At 45.5% G+C, this 20,000-nt stretch overlaps 1 protein-coding gene across 4 annotated transcripts in view; it reads left to right on the top strand.

The window, feature by feature from the left end:
* Positions 1–20,000, top strand: part of LOC122267849 (uncharacterized) — a 413,856-nt gene that overhangs the window by 12,491 nt on the left and 381,365 nt on the right. For all 4 annotated transcript variants that reach the window (XM_086555728.1, XM_086555729.1, XM_086555727.1 and 1 more), the window contains exon 2: positions 16,115–20,000. This exon is cut by the window's right edge and continues 2,396 nt beyond it. In XM_086555728.1, the coding sequence (XP_086411854.1) occupies positions 16,468–20,000 (3,533 nt within the window). In that variant the 5' untranslated portion in view covers positions 16,115–16,467. The remainder of the gene's footprint in view (positions 1–16,114) is intronic.

Raw genomic sequence — 20,000 nt, 5'->3', positions numbered from 1 at the left:
CGTATCGCTGCACAGCGAGGCCTGATGAAAGTGTATTGACGAAGGACTTGTATATCCGATATCAAGCCGCGAAGTGTATTCCAAAAGCTAGAAAAGTCTCTCGGCGTCGAGTTTAGAAGAGTGTAAGGCTATAGAAGCCAAATAAAACAGACTCAACATTTAAAGAAAAATTTAATTAGACCTTTATTTTCCCATTGATAACGTAATTGACGGTGGTCATAGAGAACAGTTCATACCGGACCGTTGGGTACCTTTGTGTTGCACTTAAGTGGTTAGGGAAGAGGAGGAGGAGGAGGGGGAAAGCGGGCTGGGCAGATGGGACAGTTGTGGTACAGAGAAGGATAAGGATATTGTGAGATTCAGATTCAAGGAAATGCACAGACAACTCACACCTTGGTGAAGCAAGATTTGTTTTGACACACCTTGCTGGGGCTGTAAAGAAATAATGCAATGCATGGCGGAGCGAGTTGACGTACCTGTTTATTGAGAAGTGCGTGTATGCATGTGTATGTGTGTTTGTGTGTATGTGCGTGTATGTGTGCGTGTGTGTGTGTGCATATCTAATATATGTGTGTTTCTTATGAAAAAATGTTCTACTTGCTCGACATGGAAATCATCCCCCGTCAGGTTCTGGTTTGCAAGGGGGTTGCTGAGGGCGAGATGTCGCTGCATGTGCCACTTCCCCCTTAGACAGCACGACGCCGCCAGCTGTTGGAAGTGAGAAAATCGCTCCTGGCCACGCTTGGCTTCCTATCGAATGACAGTGTTTGAACGATGCAGAGATTGCGCGGCAGAGTGTCGGCGGTCGGCCTCCAGTCGGGGCAGTCGGACACGCGCGTGATGGAAGACTCCAGTCGCCGCCGCGCTGACCGACGCGGTTTCCAAGGAAGGTTACACTGCACAAGTCGGCTAAGTGGCCGGAAGTTGAGACGTGACCCCAAACGTGAACGCGCAAGAACGTCGGCAGCCGGCCCTGCCTGCGCTCCGGACGCTTAATCGCTTCTTCGTCTTCGTAATAAGGCCTCGCGATCAGACGCGACGATCAGATGAACTCGTTAATCAAATTCCGGCCAATGTTGACATGCAAATCTGGATGAAAGTAGAACACAATCATCATTGTGTCTCTCGTACACAGCATCGACAACGAGAAATCACAATCACGTTTGGAAATCCGAGCAAAAATATGTCACGCTTAGCTGTATTTTGACGAGACTGTAACGTGAGGCGGAAATAGGGCTTAGATTAGGTCGCTTGATGGACTGCATTGCCTCTGGTGCTCCGAGGTGTTCGGTGATCATCGTCATTATGGCAGTGACAAGGACACCGTCAAGGTGAAGAAGATACTTTGTTATGAGTATATATATTTAGAGATTCACTTACAGATATACATTTATATATATATATATATATATATATATATATATATATATATTTATATATATAATATATATATATATAAATATATATATATATATATATATAATATATATATATATATATATATATACATAACACACACACACACATACATACACACACACACACACACACACACACACACACACACACACACACATATTTAGATATAGATATTCTTAGGAGTATACATATATAGACATATTTGCGTGTGTGTGTATGTATATATATATATATATATATATATATATATATATATATATATATATATATATATATATATATATATATATACATGTGGGTGTGTTTACATCATCTGTAAGTGTTGTAAAGCGGCGATGTCCCAGTAGCCTTTCCCGCGTCGCCGCCGCAGCGCGCATTCCGACACCACCAAAGGCCTCCTCGCGCCTCGGGCCTCGTCACTTCGCCGCCGCATTAACCTGGAGGTAATCACGTGGTCCACTTCCGCCGCACGGCCGTGTGTGTGCTTGCGTGAGTGCGTGCGTACGTGTGTGTGTGTGTGTGCTTGAAAAAGGGAAGGTCTAAAAGAACTAAAGTGAGAAAGAGAAAGAGGGGGAGATAGAGTGAGTGAGAGAAAATGAGTAGCAATGCTGTCTCACTCTTCTCCCATCCCTTCCATTGGAAATCTCAGCAAGTCAGGAGAAACGCCGTGCCGTCTTCAAGCACAGACTGACGCTGCATATTTCCGCTGGTTACTCCTGAGTGCGGGCCGAGGCAAGTGTACACGAGTGACTCACGAGATGTACACGTGAATCACGAAACAGCGTCGCGCGCATAGTGTTGCCATGCTCTTGTAGATGCAATGCGTGTTATATGATTTTCAATTGGGCGTCTTTGTATATTACTTGTAAAATGTTCACACATACATAGACACGCGCAGACAACATAAACATCAACACGCACACGCTTACGCACACGTACACGTACACGCACACGCACACGCACACGCACACGCACACGCACACGCACACGCACACGCACACGCACACGCACACGCACACGCACACGCACACGCACACGCACACGCACACGCACACACACACACACACACACACACACACACACACACACACACACACACACACACACACACACACATTCACGGAAATGCTTTTCACAGGAACTGATACAATATAAGGAAAGAAGTAGGTAGAGGCGGAGGGGAGGAGGGGGGGGTGACAGGGAAATAGGGAGGTCTATTACGAAGCGCTGGCGGTCACGTTGACCCCCACTCGGAAGTTCAGAAGTGTCGTAATGACCGCTGTCGTGGTTGCCGTAGTGACCATGTGCCTGTACTTTTCTATAGATTTATAAATACACAAGTGTATAATTCACGAATTAGCATATTCTTATATACAGGCAGACATATGCTTAGAAAAATGCACGCTCTCTTGAATATATACATGAAAAGTCCATAATAATTATATATGCTAGCACATGTCCCCATTGATAGATCCACAGTCCACACAGTCCTGCTTATAGCAATACCAATAAATTCCTTTGCTGTGGTGCCGGTTTATACCTCTGTTTTTATCGGCCTTGTAGTTCTATCGCCCCGGCCATTAGCTCATGATTGTGGATTTATCATCTTTGAGAATAAGAGCGGGTGCATTAAATTATTGGTCACAGTGTTTGTTTCTTGAATCATCGAATTACAAGAATACGATTTAATTACAAATTGTCATATCTACTTGGACCTAATCGTATCTACCCCAGTACTCGCAGGACCCCACCGCCGAAGCACCCACTCCCCCTCCCCCCCTTCCACCCTCGCCAGATTCCCAGTGTCCCATCGCCCCTTGCCCCTCCCCTCCCCTCCCCTCCCGCCCCCTAGAGGGAGTGAGTGTGCCGGGGTTCCTCAGTCGACCGCTTCGTTCAGGCTTGTGCGGTGCGCTACCGGGCGAGAGGTTTCCGCGTGTACTGTGTGCCGAAGATTCCAGCTCAGTTTTATGTGGCAGTGCTTGGTTTGAAATATTTGAAAAGCGGTACAGTGTGCGTCGTCTGTGGATATATTTTAGATTTCTTTTATTTATGTTTCGTGTACTTGTGGTGTCCCGTTTTTAGTGGTTGTGTGATGTTTGTGCTATATGATTATGGGTCTGGCAGTGATTTCCTATATGGCTTGGAGGTGTTTTCCTGCGAAGTGCTGCTGACACATTTCTTAAGGAAATTCTACATTCCATGGATTTAAGGTGAAAGCCCTTCCCTGTTAAGATCCCAAGGGATTACTCAGTGACATGTTTGTAACAGAAACATTGCCAAGAACAAACTCCTGCTTGAGTATTTGAAGAACTTTCCAGTCTTTCTCTAAAATTGGGAGTCCTTGAAATAGTTTGCAATCTAGACACTCGCTGATGAAAACGTTATGAAAAAAATACGCTTTTACCGATTTCCGACACCCTTCAACGAACAAAAACTACAATTTTACCAATCCTTGACACCCAGGAAAAAGTACGATTTTACCTATTCCCGTTCTTGCTCCTGTGAATGGTGAACTATCTGTGAGGTGGAAGGTCCTCAACCCCAAACGTCCGGCTGTCCTTTGTAACTGTGACATCCAGTTCATTTTGAAGGCCGGGAATAGGGAGCATCCTGTGCCGATGAAAGGCGATTCAAGCATGGATTTTAACATGGACAGGAAAACGGACAAAGGGGAGGGTTGCGTCCTTTGATTTTTATTTCTATGGATTGTTTGCTTTGAAGATCTGGAGTGAAGAAAGGAGAGAGGGAAAGGTTGAGAGAGAGAGAGAGAGAGAGAGAGAGAGAGAGAGAGAGAGAGAGAGAGAGAGAGAGAGGGAGAGGGAGAGACTCTTATAACATAAGCTTTACTTACCAACAATGAATCCCCAATGAATTTGTTTCTCTCACTTATAAATGGTTTATTTTGGTTACACGATCCCCAAGTAAAACAATAACAACAAAAACAAACACAAAGCATGATTCTCTGCGTTTCCTTGTGCCTCAACCTTCCCTAGGCCTCAGAAAATGGTCGCTCCAGAAGCTCCAGCAATCACAATGTCAATAATAAAAATAGCAAAGAGAAAAATCTCGTAATTCTTCAGTCTCGCCACGATTTCTAGCCTTTGCGGTGTTATTTATCACTCGAATCACCGCTCGGAATGACCCACAAACCAAGGATCGTGATGGGCGTGGGCGGGGGCGTGTTAGATGGAGGGGGGTAGGGGTGGGGTGTTAGGATGGAGATGGGCGGGGTTTTTGAGCTTGGGAGGAGGGAGTGTAAGGTGGGAAGGTGGGAGGGGCGTGACAAGGAATTCATAGATAATTGATATTTTTACATGGAGGTGAGTGATGTGAATATATGTTTTCTTTGTATCAAGCAAGTGAGTGATGGATTTTGCGTTATGTGATGAATGAGTGATGAGTGATGTTTTTCTTATCAGAATTAAGTTTATGTGCGTGTAACCGAGAAGCCAGTGACGTCACATTATGCGATGGATTAACGCTCGCTACGAATTATATACCTCGATAAGCCGTATTCTAAACCTCTTCTCTTTTTCCAATATCGGAACACTTGGGATTAACTTGAGGGGAAAAGAGGAGGTACAAAGCCACGGTACCGGCTTCTTTGTGTGCCTGTCGGTGCTCTTTAATCCATTACTAATAAGAAGCCAGTACCTTCGTTAGACTCCCCCTACCCACCCCTCCCCGTCCTCCCCCCGCCGCAGCCCTCTGTCAACCACCATGAAATTACTCGCAATAAATACGCTTTAGTGTTGTTTTTCGTGGTGTATTAATCTAATTAGTGTTACTTATGGTATTACTTGTAATTTTACTTCTGGAAAATACATCGACTTTCCCGTCGCATTTCGTCATATTTATAGTGGAATGATATGATTAATGAATGATTACACAAATAAACAAACATGACTTAGATCACTTAAATGATAACGACTTAAATGATAATGATGGTTGAAATACTTAAAGTATGACTTGACTGATATTTTCGGCTTTAAAAAGTGGATATTTTGATTGATGTTTCATTACGCAATCTTAATAGATGGGAACAGTTTGTCGGTCACATCATCTCAGGCAGGTAGAGAATGTGACACATGATTCGAAAGTGTGACGTATACGTGTAGACTATGACTGTTATATCAAGTATAAGTCACATACCCGGACACTGTAACCGGCTTACAAAGTACAACAGTTACCTGCAGAATGTGACGGATCTCTGTTGAGTGTGACGATAGCATGTTATTTCCGTGACGTCTTTTGCTTATTGAGAGTTGACTGTGGTTCGGGAGTGACGGTAGTAACGCAGGGATCGCAGACCGTAACACCAGAGGGCGGGATATAACAGTGTAATGATGTTATAAATCTTTGCAGTGGGATAAATTACGGCCTTACTTCATTCATGGCTTGTATAACGGAAGATTTTGGGAAGGACGTAGAGGTGTTTTATTGCAAATAATTGTTTAGGTTTTATAGAACTCCACCCTCTCTCTTCTTACTTCTTTCTCGTTCTCTCACTCTCTATATATCTATCTATCTCTTTCTCTCTGTCTCTCGTCATTCCATTTACTATTTTTATTGTTTTTTTATTATTATTTACGTTATCTAACCTTCATCTGCCATTATCCTTGATATTGTTTCTTTGTTCTTCACTTTATTGTCTCTTCCATTATCCTCCCCCTCCTTCCATCAAATCACCGGAAATGCCGAGATCTCGAGGTTGTGAAGCAAGCAAGGCTGAGGGAGGGATGGGGGGGAAAGGGGTGAGGCGAGGCGACCAGGGGGGAAAACCTAAATGAAACTTTTATCTTTCGTTTGAAATGTAAAGGAAAGGAGGGAATATAAAAGCATTGAGAGAGAGAGAGAGAGAGAGAGAGAGAGAGAGAGAGAGAGAGAGAGAGAGAGAGAGAGAGAGAGAGAGAGAGAGAGAGAGAGAGAGAGAGAGAAAGAGAAAGGAAAGGTAACAGATAGAAAGAACGAACGAACGAAAGAAAGAAAGACCAAAATAATAATAAGAGACGTACTCCGCATGCATTGCATTGCAGCGCTGGAATAGCCCCACGCAAACAATATTTCCAGCTTTCCCGTTAAGTTCCATCCTCTGCTCGCGTGCCTGCTTTAATTCGGACGATCTGACATCCTTACTTGATATCAATAATTCCCAACTCGCTTGCAAAACCCTATTTCTTCATACACGCATCGAGGCGTTTTTTTCCGTGTCCTGAGAAAATGATCAACACAAAGAATGAAACAAAGAAAAAAAACTGGAAATTCATCTGGTGAAAATATCAGAGTGTGGACGTGCGGGAGATGACTTCTGGCAATTGCGAATGTGGAGCGTGACGGTCCAGCAAGTTGCGTGCGCTCTGAGCGTCGTAGTCAACCTAGCAAGGAATGGGAAGGGGGAGGGAGGAGAGGAGAGGGCAGTGATATGGAAGAGGTGGGGGGGAGAGGGGTTAAAATGGGCGAAGGGGGAAGGAGTAGTGATGGGATGAGGTAGAGGGGAACGGGGATAAAACGAGCCAAGGGGGAGAAGAGGGCAGCGATAGGGGAAGAGAGAGGGGAAAGGGTTGAAATGGGCGAGGGAAAAGTTTGAATTGCATGGCTTGATGGCCACAACAACACGACCTTTGGGAAAGATGGTGGCCCTAAATAACAGCAAACTATAAAGAGGGACAAAGAGAGATTGATAGAGAGAGAGAGAGAGAGAGAGAGAGAGAGAGAGAGAGAGAGAGAGAGAGAGAGAGTCGGGTATTTAGAGCGTTTTAAACCCTTGCTCCATCACCCTGGATCGCCAGCGGCCCGAAATTAAAACGACAATAGTTTGACCAACAAAAAACAAGAGGATTTTGCCGGGGAAAAAAAAGAAAAGGAAAATTTGCAGAGAAAGACTTTAATTGTGGCGAGTTAGACCTATTGATTGTTGCTGGACGGGGAAGGGGGAGGGGGGGGGTAGTTGTAGGAAAGGCTCGACGGGAGGGCCCACGTCAACACAATGGTTGCTGGGGGAGTCATGCGCTGAATACCATAGAGTACGCAAACCCTGTTGTTTTCGTTCGTGTGTGTGTGTGTGTGTGAGTGTGAGTGAGTGTGTGTGTGTGTGTGTGTGTGTGTGTGTGTGTGTGTGTGTGTGTGTGTGTGTGTGTGTGTACGTGTCTTTTGTTTTTTATTATTTGCTTCCTTTCGCATCTGCTTGCATGTGTGCACCACGAGCCCCGCACGTATTGGCCCTGGATATTACCTCGGTCGTAAAGGGCAAAACGAAGATGCCGTGACTCCATCACCGACATCCTCTATACGAGACGTCGCACTGGTCACGAGTGCAGTGGTGTTCGGGCGTGCGGCGGTCACAGTCACAGACTTGGCTGCTTTGAATGCAGGTTTCGGGGGAGTAGGTTGAGGTGGATGGTAGGAAGGGTGGGGGAGGAGGGAGGGTGGGGGAGGAGAAAGGGTGGGGGAGGAGAAAGGGGTAAAGGGGTAGATTGAGATGGGCGGTAGGAAGGGTGGAGTGAGGGGAGATGGGGGAGAAGGGGGTGTTGGTAGGATGGGGTGAGGGGGATGGGTGAGAAAGGGTGTTTTTTTTAGGGGAGGGGGGGGGGGGCGTGTACATATGGTCGACGTTTAGCAACCCGACGGAGGGAGTTGTATTGCCTCTCACTTCACTTGTCTCTAGAATCAGTTAGAGCATGAGATGTTTTCTAAGTTCCAGTCGTGTTGCATGACTTTTGTGCGTGACTCTTCGTGTGCAAATACTTGAAGTTCTCTCCCCCCCCCATCCCATTTGACTACGCGGTCATGGCCTAATGGGTGGTCTCAAGGGAGCGTTTCATAAAGCAATAAGTAATGGTAGCCTTCGCCAGACCTCTTTAGGGTCACATGTTAGGTTAGGAATAGGATATGGGAATTAGGGGAAGAAAATAGGGAAGGAGAGGAAAGATAAAAATGGAGATAAGGTATAAAAACAGGGCAGTTTTGCTATGGTATCAGGTGACTGTAAATGCTACCAAATTTGTAATTAGATCTTGTGTTGTATATGGTGGGATACTTCTCTCTCTCCCTCCCTCCTCCCTCCCTCTCTCCCTCCCTCCCTCCCTCCCTCCCTCCCTCCCTCCCTCCCTCCTCCTCCCTCTTCTCCTCCTCCCTCTCCCTCTCCCTTCCTCCCTCCTATCCCCATTCCCCTTCCCTCCCCTCCCTTTCTCCCTACCCCTCTTCCTCTCTCTCCCCATCATTCTAACACAAGAAACCCGTATATATATCCACACACATACCTTCTTTACATACGTACATACGCCGAAGCAAACATTATTACTGATCTGTCATGGAAGAGTCCGGCAGCAACGAGTTTACAGCGAGGAATCATTCACACGGGCGTTATCTGACAATGACGGAGAGTGAGCTATAGTGATCGCAGCTGCGCGTGACTGCAAAACATGGGCGGATTTCATACCAATATATTTACTTTCGACAGGCGGAAATTTCTTGACTTGCCGCCCTGAACGACAGTTATTCATGTCGTTTATATTGCCAGTGTTTAAAACAGTTCGCCTCTAATTTAGTGGTGGCTTTTCACGTCAATAATGTATATTGTTATTATTATTATAAATAGTAGTAGTAGCACTAGTAGTAGTAGTATTACTATTAGTGTGCAAATCAGTTTGCGTGCAATTTAGTGGTGTATTTTTACGTGAATAATGTGTATTATTATTGTTGTTGTTGTTGTTATTATTATGTATATATTTTAATTGTCTAGTTGAACTATATGATCAGGATTAATAAAAAGCAAAATACGTTGTCTCTGGAGCGAGCAATAGTGCATTCATCCGATTGTAATCCAACCCTTTGTAATTTAACGAGAGCGAAAAAGAAAGAGAAAGAAACAATAGAGAAGGAAAATTTAGAAAGAACTAGACAAGATAAGAAGCAGTCTCGTGAGTGTGGTTTCGTTTGATATGGCTGAGCACGGAGAGGGAAAGGAGAGATATGATGATAATGATGGTGGTGGTGATGAAAGTGATGATGGGATGACGATGAAGGTGATGATGATGATGATGGAGGAGATGAGAGATGATGGTGGTGATGTGATGATGATGGTGGTGATAGTGGTGATGATGGTGACGATGATGATTATAGCGACGACGATGATGGCTGTAATGATGAAGGAGAAAAAGAAAGAAGAAAATGAAAGAAAGGAAGCGACGGAAAGACACACTTCCAAACCTATTTCTTAGTGGAAGTCCGAAAGAAAATTAAAGATCACATCAAAGACACGCAGAGAATAAAATACAGGACGGGGGAAGGAGGAAGAGGGGGAGGAGGGGTTAAGAGAAGTGAGGAAGAGGGGCTGGGGAGAAGGGGGGAGGGAATAGAGAGAAGAGAATGACACGAAAGGAGAAAGAGAAGAACGAGAGAATAGAAGAGGGAGGAAAAATGAGGGGGTCGGGGTGGAGAAGACAGGTGGGGTGCGTGGGGGGGGGGGGGGGCTGAGGACTCTTAATGGTGACTGAGACGAAGCGACGGCGATTGTAGCGAGGAAGTCTTGTGGTCGGGGAGGGGGGAGGAGGAGGAGGAGGAGGAGGAGGAGGAGGAGGAGGAGGAGGAGGAGGAGGAGGAGGAGGAGGAGGAGAAGGGGGAGGAGGGGAGTGCGGAGGAGAAGGAGAAGGGGTGGAGGAGAAGGGGGAGCGATGGGAGGGGGAGAAGAGAAGGGGGGCGGTGGGAGGGGGAGAAGAGAAGGGGGGCGGTGGGAGGGGGAGAGGAGAAGGGGTAGGGGTAGGGGTAGGGGTAGGGTTGGGGGATCATCAAGTGAGATTTATGGAGGTGTTGAACTTTTCTGCCGACGCCGGAAACAGCTTTAAGGCATTTTGTTTGTTTGTTTGTTTTGTACCGTTAATTCGCAAATCACACAGGAAATTATTTGTTTGTTTTTGTGCGGGATTATTCTTTGTTCATGTTGTGTTATCATATCTTATTTCCTACATACTGGTACGTAAATGTTCATCACTAACAATTCAATCCTTTACGAAAAACAAAGAGAGAGAGAGAGACAGAGAGACAGAGAGAGAGAAAGAGAGAGAGAGAGAGAGAGAGAGAGAGAGAGAGAGAGAGAGAGAAAGAAAGAAAGAGAAAGAGAGAGAGAGAAAAGAAATATTTATAATCCACGTCATTTCCCAATACCGAGAGAAAATTAAACGCGTTGACTAACACGTTTATAAATATATTATGTGTATACATATACGTATACTTCTTAATGGCTGACTGTGGACTCATGGTTGATTCTTACCATTTAATTAAATAGAATATTATATCCTATTGAATTAGATGTAGGTTAATGCTTTTAGAAACTCGTGCATCAAAAGAAATGAAATCTGGATCTCGAGTAAATGCCAGTAGGAATCCCCGGTCTACAATTTGCTTGCAGCCTTGAGATTACAGTCAGATTTATGTAAAATATTGGGCCATGTTTAATCAAGAGAGAACCGACGCGTCTTGTTTGGCTGGTAACTGACGTAACGGTATACTGACGAGGGGGGGGGGGAGTGGGTCCGAGGGTCGCTTAAGGTAACCACAATGCACTCAAGGCCACTAGAGTAGGCTTGGACTCCCCCCCCCCCCTCTCTCTCTCTCTCGCTTCCCACCTTCTGTCAACCTCCCCTCCCCTCTCCTCCCCTACCCTCCCCTCCCTTCACACGCACTATCTTGTCTGGCCTGTCTCCCTCCCCTCCCCTCCGGCCTCTACCCTCCTTTTCCTTACCCCTCCCTCCCCCCCATTCTTTACTCCCCCCCCCCTTCCCCCTCCCCCCTTCCGCATTTCCATCCGCAAACCACAATCACACCTGTTACTCCCGCCTCCTTGAAAGGTGCTCTGCCCTAACCTCGGTAGCGTCTTAATTAAATCAAAGGGTCGGTGTAAGTTAATTAGACTCATTTGCTGATTTGTTGTCATGGTCATTAGCGTCGGAAAAACTGATGTTATTAGGTTTATGGTCTTTGATGCATAGATCAGATTATGCTGATAGCGTAAAATGCAACCACTTCGTCTGTTGTCATGAAATGCAATGCTGTAATCTGAGATATTGATCAATGCTTGTTCCACAAACGACGGATATCTGTTGCATATAAATGTATCCGAATACATACGTGGGTACACAGACAGACATGTTTACGTACATACATGTATAAGGCTATATACATACAACATATATAATGATAGTAGTAGTTATAGTAGTACTAGTAGTAATTGCAGAATTATCATTACCACCATTATTATTAGTAATTGTTATTGTTAATATCATTATTATCATCATTGATATTATTATTATGTAACATCGTTCCTATTATCAGTTATCACCATCACTGCCTTGTTCTCTGGCTACAGTTATTGTCGTCTTCATCATGCGCACCATCATTTATCATTGTCTTTAAAACAATATGCTCTGCCCTTCTCGTGTCCTTGGTGGCTCGCTGCAACAACCCTTCCACTCCCCTACTTCCCCTCCCCCTTATTACCCTTCCTTGCTTCTCCCCTTCCTCACCCTATCACTTCCTCCCTTCCCCTCGTTGCGTGACGAAATATGCATAATGACGTCACTCTGATTCCCCGGTGGAAGAGGGGGAACTCTTGTAATTTAGACGAATGGGACGAGGAGTTAGTCTGGCTTGGGGTTTTAAGGTTTAAAAACAGAGCAGGTGTACATAGAAAATTAATATGTTCGCTGCTATTGCTGTAGGTATTAACTATGATTATGTATTTCCGTGAATTAGACATTGACATTGAAATACTAGTAAAGAAACGTGATGTAATTCTGTTGTAAGTATCAATTTAAACCTCCGTCTACCGGTAACGTTTTTTAAATATCTAAAATTTACGATAGTATGACTGTACGACTTAAAAATTCTCTTTTGTTCAATAATTGAGGATAAACGTAAATAATAAACATTAATTCACTTCATTTTATATAGCATTTTTGATCTAGTGGATTTCATAAATTTACTTTTACATTCGTATTTGTGATCATGATATTTGTGCGTACATTTGGCTCTCAGGTAAGAAGCTTACGTGATTTTTCTTACTTACAAATCCCCAATATTCGTAAAAAAGAATTCTTGCCGAACAACAAAACCTTTTTGCAATAACGTATCGACGACAGAAACGAGGCGCGAAGTCATGTCGTTTCCCTCTAACACGGGGAATATAACGGTCATTGTTATGGGCCGCGCTGGCTGTAGTATCCCCCCCCCATCCATCCCCCCCCTCCCTCCCTACACCCACACTCACACACAGTAGTAACCCCCGCCCCTCCCTGTCTCTACACCTTCGCCTTCCTCCCTCACGCCTCGCCCCGGCCTGCTGGAGGTGGGTGGTGCTTGCTAGGCACTGGTACACGCGCTTTTGTGGATCCCTCACCGTTAGCTTGCAAGCACAGAGCGCTCGTGTCTTGTCGTGGGCGAGAGCGAGGTGGCTGGCTGGCTGGCCATGTGGCAACGAGAGACAGACGCCGTTTGCTCTTCGCTGCTTCTCCTTGTTACGTGGCAGGTGCTGTCTGTTGTGGGTTATGATGTTTTTTTCCCTTCGGCGTGGGTGGCAAGGAGGGCGAAGATGGGGGTTGAAATAAGCATGGGCTTTGATCCGAGCGAAAGAAAAACACCTTTGTTGTCAGCCACGTGGAACGTATGAGTGATTGTGTTTATCTCGGCTCTGTGTGTGTTTACATTTTCACCTTCCCTTCCCTTCTTTTTATTTCACTTTCTGTCATGCTCTTTTTACCATCTCATTTCTCTCTCTCTCTCTCTCTCTCTCTCTCTCTCTCTCTCTCTCTCTCTCTCTCTCTCTCTCTCTCTCTCTCTCTCTCTCTCTCTCTCTCTCTCTCTCTCTCTCTCTCTCTCTCTCTCTCTCTCTCTCTCTCTCTCTCTCTCTCTCTCTCTCTCTCTCTCTCTCTCTCTCTCTCTCTCTCTCTCTCTCTCTCTCTCGCTCTCGCTCTCTCGCTGTCAAACACACACACACACACACACACTCTGATGTCATATATAATTCTTTGTTTTGGCTTCGTGACCTTTCCATGTCGTTATATATATATATATATATATATATATATATATATATATATATATATATGTATATATATGTGTATATATATGTATATATATATGTGTATATATATATATATATATATATATATATATATATATATATATATATATATATATATATATATATATGTGTGTGTGTGTGTGTGTATGTGTGTGTGTGTGTGTGTATGTATGTATGTATGTATGTATGTATTGTATATGTGTGTGTATGAGTGTATATATATATATATATATATATATATATATATATATATATATATACATACATAGACAGATAGATAGATACACACTTACGTGTGTGTGTGTGTACACATATATTGTCTGTTTGTGTATTTAAGTGTGTGCCATATAAATTACCCAATAGGCGAACGGCGTTGGGGGGAGTAGTGAGTGTGGTGAATAACCTCGGAGGGAAAGAGGTGTGTCAGGTAAAACACACCTGCGTGAGAGACGGTGAATTGTACCCCACATGTGAGTAACAGTTGTAACCTCAACACTTGCGATACATATTGTGCCACCCAGTTTCAGATGTTCTATATATATATACATACACTTTCCACATTACCAGACAGGAATTAGAACTGTGGCAACAATAATCGCCCACGCCAATATGTACATTATACGAAACAAAATCGGACAACGAGGCTAAATCAAGCTGTTGTATTTATTCTTTTTTTACTTGTTTCTTTTCGGGCGAAAGATATAACGGATGACCTCTTAGTGTTGTGGGTTCTGTTTTACATCGTGACGTGTGTTTAACCGCAGCTGCTTCACCCCAATAAAACTATGGAGCGGAAACACGTTCACTCACTCCACCACGTTTCGCGTAACCATTGACCCCTTGCCATTCATGCCATAGCGATCCGGGGATATGAAGAGGAAACGGAGGAAAGAGTGAAAGATGACTGGAGGAGGTGACGAAAGATTCCTAGGATGCTGGGGTATCAGGAGGAAATATATGAAAAGGGTGTAAGTTAACGAGATACCAGGGTATAAGGAGGGAAATTTTGGGATGTGTGGAAGGCAAGTGGAGGAAAATCGTAACTATTATAACTCCAGGGTATAAAGAGGAAAATATTCAAAAGGGCAACTGGAGTGTGACATATTAGGACACCAAGATATGGAATAAATCAAGAAAAAAAGGTTAAACCAATAAGATTAATACCATAACAACAATTTTTAAGAGAAAATTAAGAAGCGACCGAAAAGACCACCGAACGATAGCCATAAAAGTTAAGACGCCAAACAGATGAGTAGCAATTGCGAAAGTACCGTAAAATTACCCCACTCCCGTCGATACCTTGTTTATTTTTATTATACTCCCTCTTTCTCTTTTGTTTTTTCTTCCTCTCATTCTTTTCTCGTTTTTATTCTGTTATCAGTATTCCCCTTCCGTACCTATATTCATGAACGAACGCTCGTACTCTCCTACATAAACGAGCCCGAGTTTCGCGCACGTATTTGGCACAAGAACAAGGCTACCAGACTCGAGGGACGCTTCTTGAAACACGATCATGAGTTCCATTCATGAGATGTGCCTGACGCAGCTACTCGAGAACCGATCAGTAACACCTGTCGTTATATTCCTCCGATGAAGACCAAACGCGCCAAAACTATTCGATCCCTTTGAAAATAGACCATATAAAAAAAAGAAGCATCTAGATCTCCGGGTGAAAGTATAAACACCAGAGATTCCAAATATGTTTCTCACAAAAGAGACAGTTCGACGCTCGTCACCCATAGCAACGCAAGACCATCTGCATAAGATTCCTTGACCAAAATAGAGAAAAAAGTACTTGGTATGGACGGGGGCGGCGGACCTGATTAAAACTACTTTCTACGGACGGATCTGCCAGCTTTGTGTAGATACGATGGTGCGTGTGTGTGTGTGTGTGTGTGTGTGTGTGTGTGTGTGTGTGTGTGTGTGTGTGTGTGTGTGCGCGCGCGCGCGTGTGTGTGTGAGTGTGTGTGTTTTGATATGCCCGTCTCTGTGTGTGTTTGACTTAAATAATGTATATTGGGAAAATTAAAGAACCATGATACACATTTATACTAAAGACATAATCTGTTTAGTGAAGTGAAGGAACGATTGTATGATGTAATGAAAAAAAATGACTTTTTCATTATCAGTATTATCATATTACTATTATTATTATTATAATTATTATTATCATATTACTATTATTATTATCATTATTATTTTTGATGTCATTATGATCATTATTATTAATATTATTGCTATTATCATCATAACTATTATTGTTATTATAATAATTATAATAGTAATGATGATGATAATAATGAGAGTAATATTGATAATAACTGTAATAATAATAATGATAATGATAATAAGATAATATAGATAATAATAATAACCATTATCATTATGTTTTTGTTCATTCCATTTCTCTTATTTCTTATTCATTAATTTCTTAGAGAGGGAGGTCTATAATGGAACAATGATTACGCGCCAAGAACGGCATACCATAAGGGGACACCAGGTCGAGGACACGCGCACAAAAAGTCCCGATCGTCATCTTAGGCTAAACTAGGCCAGAAACGGTATAATTATCCCCTTAATGTAAGACAAAAAGAGCTAAATTACCATGTTCCGTTACAGGTGTTCATCTCAGGTTGAAATGGGAGCACACGCCCATAGAGAGTAAAGCCACTTTTTCGTAATAAACTGAAAGTGATCTTTTTGACAGGTGTGGTTGGGTACAAGTGTATCAATCAATACATAAGTGGACATTTACTACTGCATTTACACATGGATAACATTCAGTGATAGATTCTGAAAGTGCCAAGGGTACCACATCTGTGATTTCAGTTTTGAAGTTGTGTTGTGATTGTTGTCTGAGATATTTGCAATTGTGTTGGCAAGTGAAGAGGCAAGAGGCTACGCGTACCGTCTCATCCTTCTGAAGAAAGTGAGTGTGAGTGAGGGAGCGCCCGAGCGATGACCTTGTAGCCATGGATGCCACAAGGGAGTTTACGTGGGGCGGAGGTGGGGGTGGGAATAGCGCTGCCAATGCGGGCGACCCTGCACGGGCGGTCCTAGTAGTAGGCGGGGGCGGCGTTCGCGGACGACTGCCTCAGCGAGGCGTCTACAGGGCGCTCTCGGGCGTCACTTTCCAGCATCTCGATCTTTATGTTCGCCAGACGTCTTCATGTCACGATGCTGCGTTACCTTCGGAGGACGACGAAGGGTTGGACTCCTTGGAGAGCCAGACCCACACCCTCACGCCCTCGCCCGACCTTGGCCAAAGAGGTCATGTTCAGCCCGACAACCCGCCTCACGCCGAGGGCGGCTACTTCAGCCTGGAGCGATGTCTGAGCGACGAAGACGCCGCGAACCTGCACGACTCGCTGGAAAATCTGATGATCCAGTACCAGTCCCCGGCCCCGAACGTGGGCCATCCTCACTACTCGGGGAATTATCCTCACCCTTACCAGGGGTACCCGCAGCCGCAGAAACCGACGAGCCACGCTCACTTCGGACGCATGCCCGCGTACGTCAACCCGTCCTTCCAGCACCAAACACCCTTCGTGAATCCCCCACCATGTCACGACTATCCTCCGGCAGATCCTAGCTACTTGCCGGCCAGGACCTATCCACCCAGCGGCGGCCACTATATTTCAGAGAGCGACTACGAATCCATGTACCATCAGAGGGACGGCTATCCCGTACTCGAGGACGTACCTCGCGGAGGTGCGTACGACCGTCAGGTAGGTGATTTGTACTCCTCCCACGGGTCGTACCAACCCCCCGAGAACTACCAGGCTAAGACGAACTACCTCTACCCCAACTACTCCCCCGCGAGACACACTCCCTCGCGGGAGACTGCGGGAAAGGATGAAAGGAAAGCAAGTGTTCTGAGCGCCGATTCTCTCGAAGACCTGCCCCAGAGCCCGACGTCGCCCGTGTCCCCGCAGCCACCGATGGAGGGTCGCAAGAGTTCCTGTTATAATGACTCCTTGGAAGATGTCCGTCCAAGACTCGTCAGTGAACTTCGTCAATTCTTTGAGCGACAGAAGTCCGTCGTCAGTAACAGCAGTCCAGAGTCTGACAGTCTGCAAGACCGTCGACCCGAGGCGGAAAAGATTTCTGCAACTGCAGATAACGTCCAGCCAAAAGAGAGAATGTCTGCAGAGGTCCAGGTTGATATGAGTTCGTCAGTCTCGAGTGAAAAAACGGAAGACACAGATACTAATACAACAGAAGAAGAAACTGTAGAAACAACACAAGAATCTTCATCAGAGGACCCAACGAAGGAATTATTAGAATCTCAGAAGGAGACGTCTCCTGCGTCGAATTCACGATTAGGAGACGTAGCGTTCCTAAGGGCAACACAAGACACTCCACAGACACTTCTAGCATCTACAAGACTCGTACAGGCTACACTAAAGCCTTCCCCCAAGGCTACTACCTTCTTTATTAGTCTTGAAAGCAAATTTAAGGTTCCCGAGTTCGAAGAAACGAATAAGGAGGAGGAAACTGAGAAAAAAGAAGAGGAAGAAACTGTTGCAACCAGCTTCAGGGACAATTCGTCTTACACCTCAAGCGACAGCAAAGAAACACAGTCTTCGCCAAACACCTACGAGGACGAGACAGACTCGTGCGACCCGGCGGATTACCAGGAGTCCCAGCTGATCCTTCGTCACTTCGTTGCCGACTGGGAAAACGAGTCCCCGCCGAGCGACCACGAATCGGACATCGACGAGTTCTTCTTGGTCCTCGACTCGACCGGAGGCCAAGGGGCCTTCAATTTCCCGTCAGACAGCTCCTCGATGCTGTCCTCCATAGGGAGCTCGCTCTCTGACCAGAAATCAGACAATCATTTCCAGGAGCAGGACTCATACGACGATGGTAACCTGGCTGACGTGGGAGAACCTGACACCTCCAGTTCAGGTCTGAGTCCCGTGGCAGAATCCACCAGTAATGAGAGTCATTCTCCGACTCCGGCTCTTCCAGAGCCTTCGGATGAGAAAGACGGCTTCCTTGACGCTGCTCCCCACAACGTTATTGTCAAGCCTTTTTTAGGATTAGGTAAGGGCAGTGCTCAAGAGTCTCATGCGGGTTCTGCCCTGGGTACCGAAATCACAACTGTTGCTCATCCTGACCTTCTCGCCGAAGAGGGTCACGATAGCGACGAATTTGAGACCGTCATTGACACCGTGCTGTGTGACAGTGACGACAGTTGCCATGGCTCCTTTGATGGCAACACTAACACATTACTAACCCCAGAACTTACTAACCCGCCGTTAGCAGACGTCACCGATGACTCTGCTCCAGCGTCGACTCCGTCCAGTGATATCGAAGCTTCTTTCGAAACGGTGCGAAATATCGGCGATCATTCAAAATTGAGCCCGACGTCAGACGCCAGCGAAAAAAGTGTATGCACTGGGAAACAGGTGGACAGATTGGATTCAGATCCAATCAAGGCCGATGCACCTGCAACAAGGGGAAGCTTAATGACCGGAAATGATCCCATTCAAAGTGCAACATTGCCTGGTCAGGGAGTCGCGTTCCCGGCTGAACCTCGTTACGCAAATTCGCGTGATCCGCGTGAAAATGGGGTCACAAGTGGCCGGAGCTCCGCCCCGGGTGAAGCAAGCGGCACAGATGCTGCTGCCCCACACGCTACTACCGTCACAGCCGCTCAGCTGGCAACTTGCACTTTCGATTTCGCTGCAGAGGACCGGCCTACCCCTGACCTTGAGGCACTGGCCACTTTGATAGCGGAGCGGATCATGAGTGGCACCCTACCATCGACCAGTGCCAGTCAGAGTGGTCCAGGAGGCACTACCGCTCACCTCGCGCCAGGAATATACTCAGCCACTCGCAGCTGCGACGACTTATGCGTGGCGAGGTCAGTCACTGTCAGCACATGTGAGGATACGGACGACGCTCCACACTTGCCGCTTGATACAACTTCGCCTCTTGTAGTAAACACCAATTCATGCGAAAGTGAAAGTGATCAGCGTGCAGTGGCCAGCATGAGCGGCGAGGTGTGTGACCTGCAGCGCGCGCATGCCCTTAGTCAGGCGGAAAACTCAGTGAGTGAGACATGCAGTGAAGACAAGAGTCTAACGGCAGTGAACGCAAGCAAGAATGGGATGAGTGAGAAAGGGGACCATAAATCGTGTGAAGTGCTTGGTCGTTCACTGTATCAGGATGAACATCACATCAAAGAATACAGTGATACAGTTGCAAAGAAAGTGATAAAAGATATCTCTCGACAAATATCGAAGACATCCGATATAGGTGACGAAATTATGACTGACACAGAGGAGGATTCTAGCCGCAGGAGCTCCGGTCAGATCGCGACGAATCCCCACAATGACCATGTGAGTAAATCCCCCTCGACGACGCCCCAATTCGAGGCTCCCAGGCCGGTGTTCCCGAGGAAGGACTCCAAAGGGTCGACCTGCGAGTCGATCGAAAGTCGGAAGACATCGTTTAGCTCGACGATTACCACCCCCGATGATGATTTCATCGACAT

This window comes from Penaeus japonicus, unplaced genomic scaffold (genome assembly GCF_977035675.1).
Source record: "Penaeus japonicus unplaced genomic scaffold, GWHDUDI00000001_assembly GWHDUDI00000031, whole genome shotgun sequence".
Taxonomy (NCBI): Eukaryota; Metazoa; Arthropoda; class Malacostraca; order Decapoda; family Penaeidae; genus Penaeus; species Penaeus japonicus.
The sequence above is the reverse complement of the archived record's forward strand: the minus strand, read 5'-3'. Positions and strand labels throughout refer to the sequence as shown.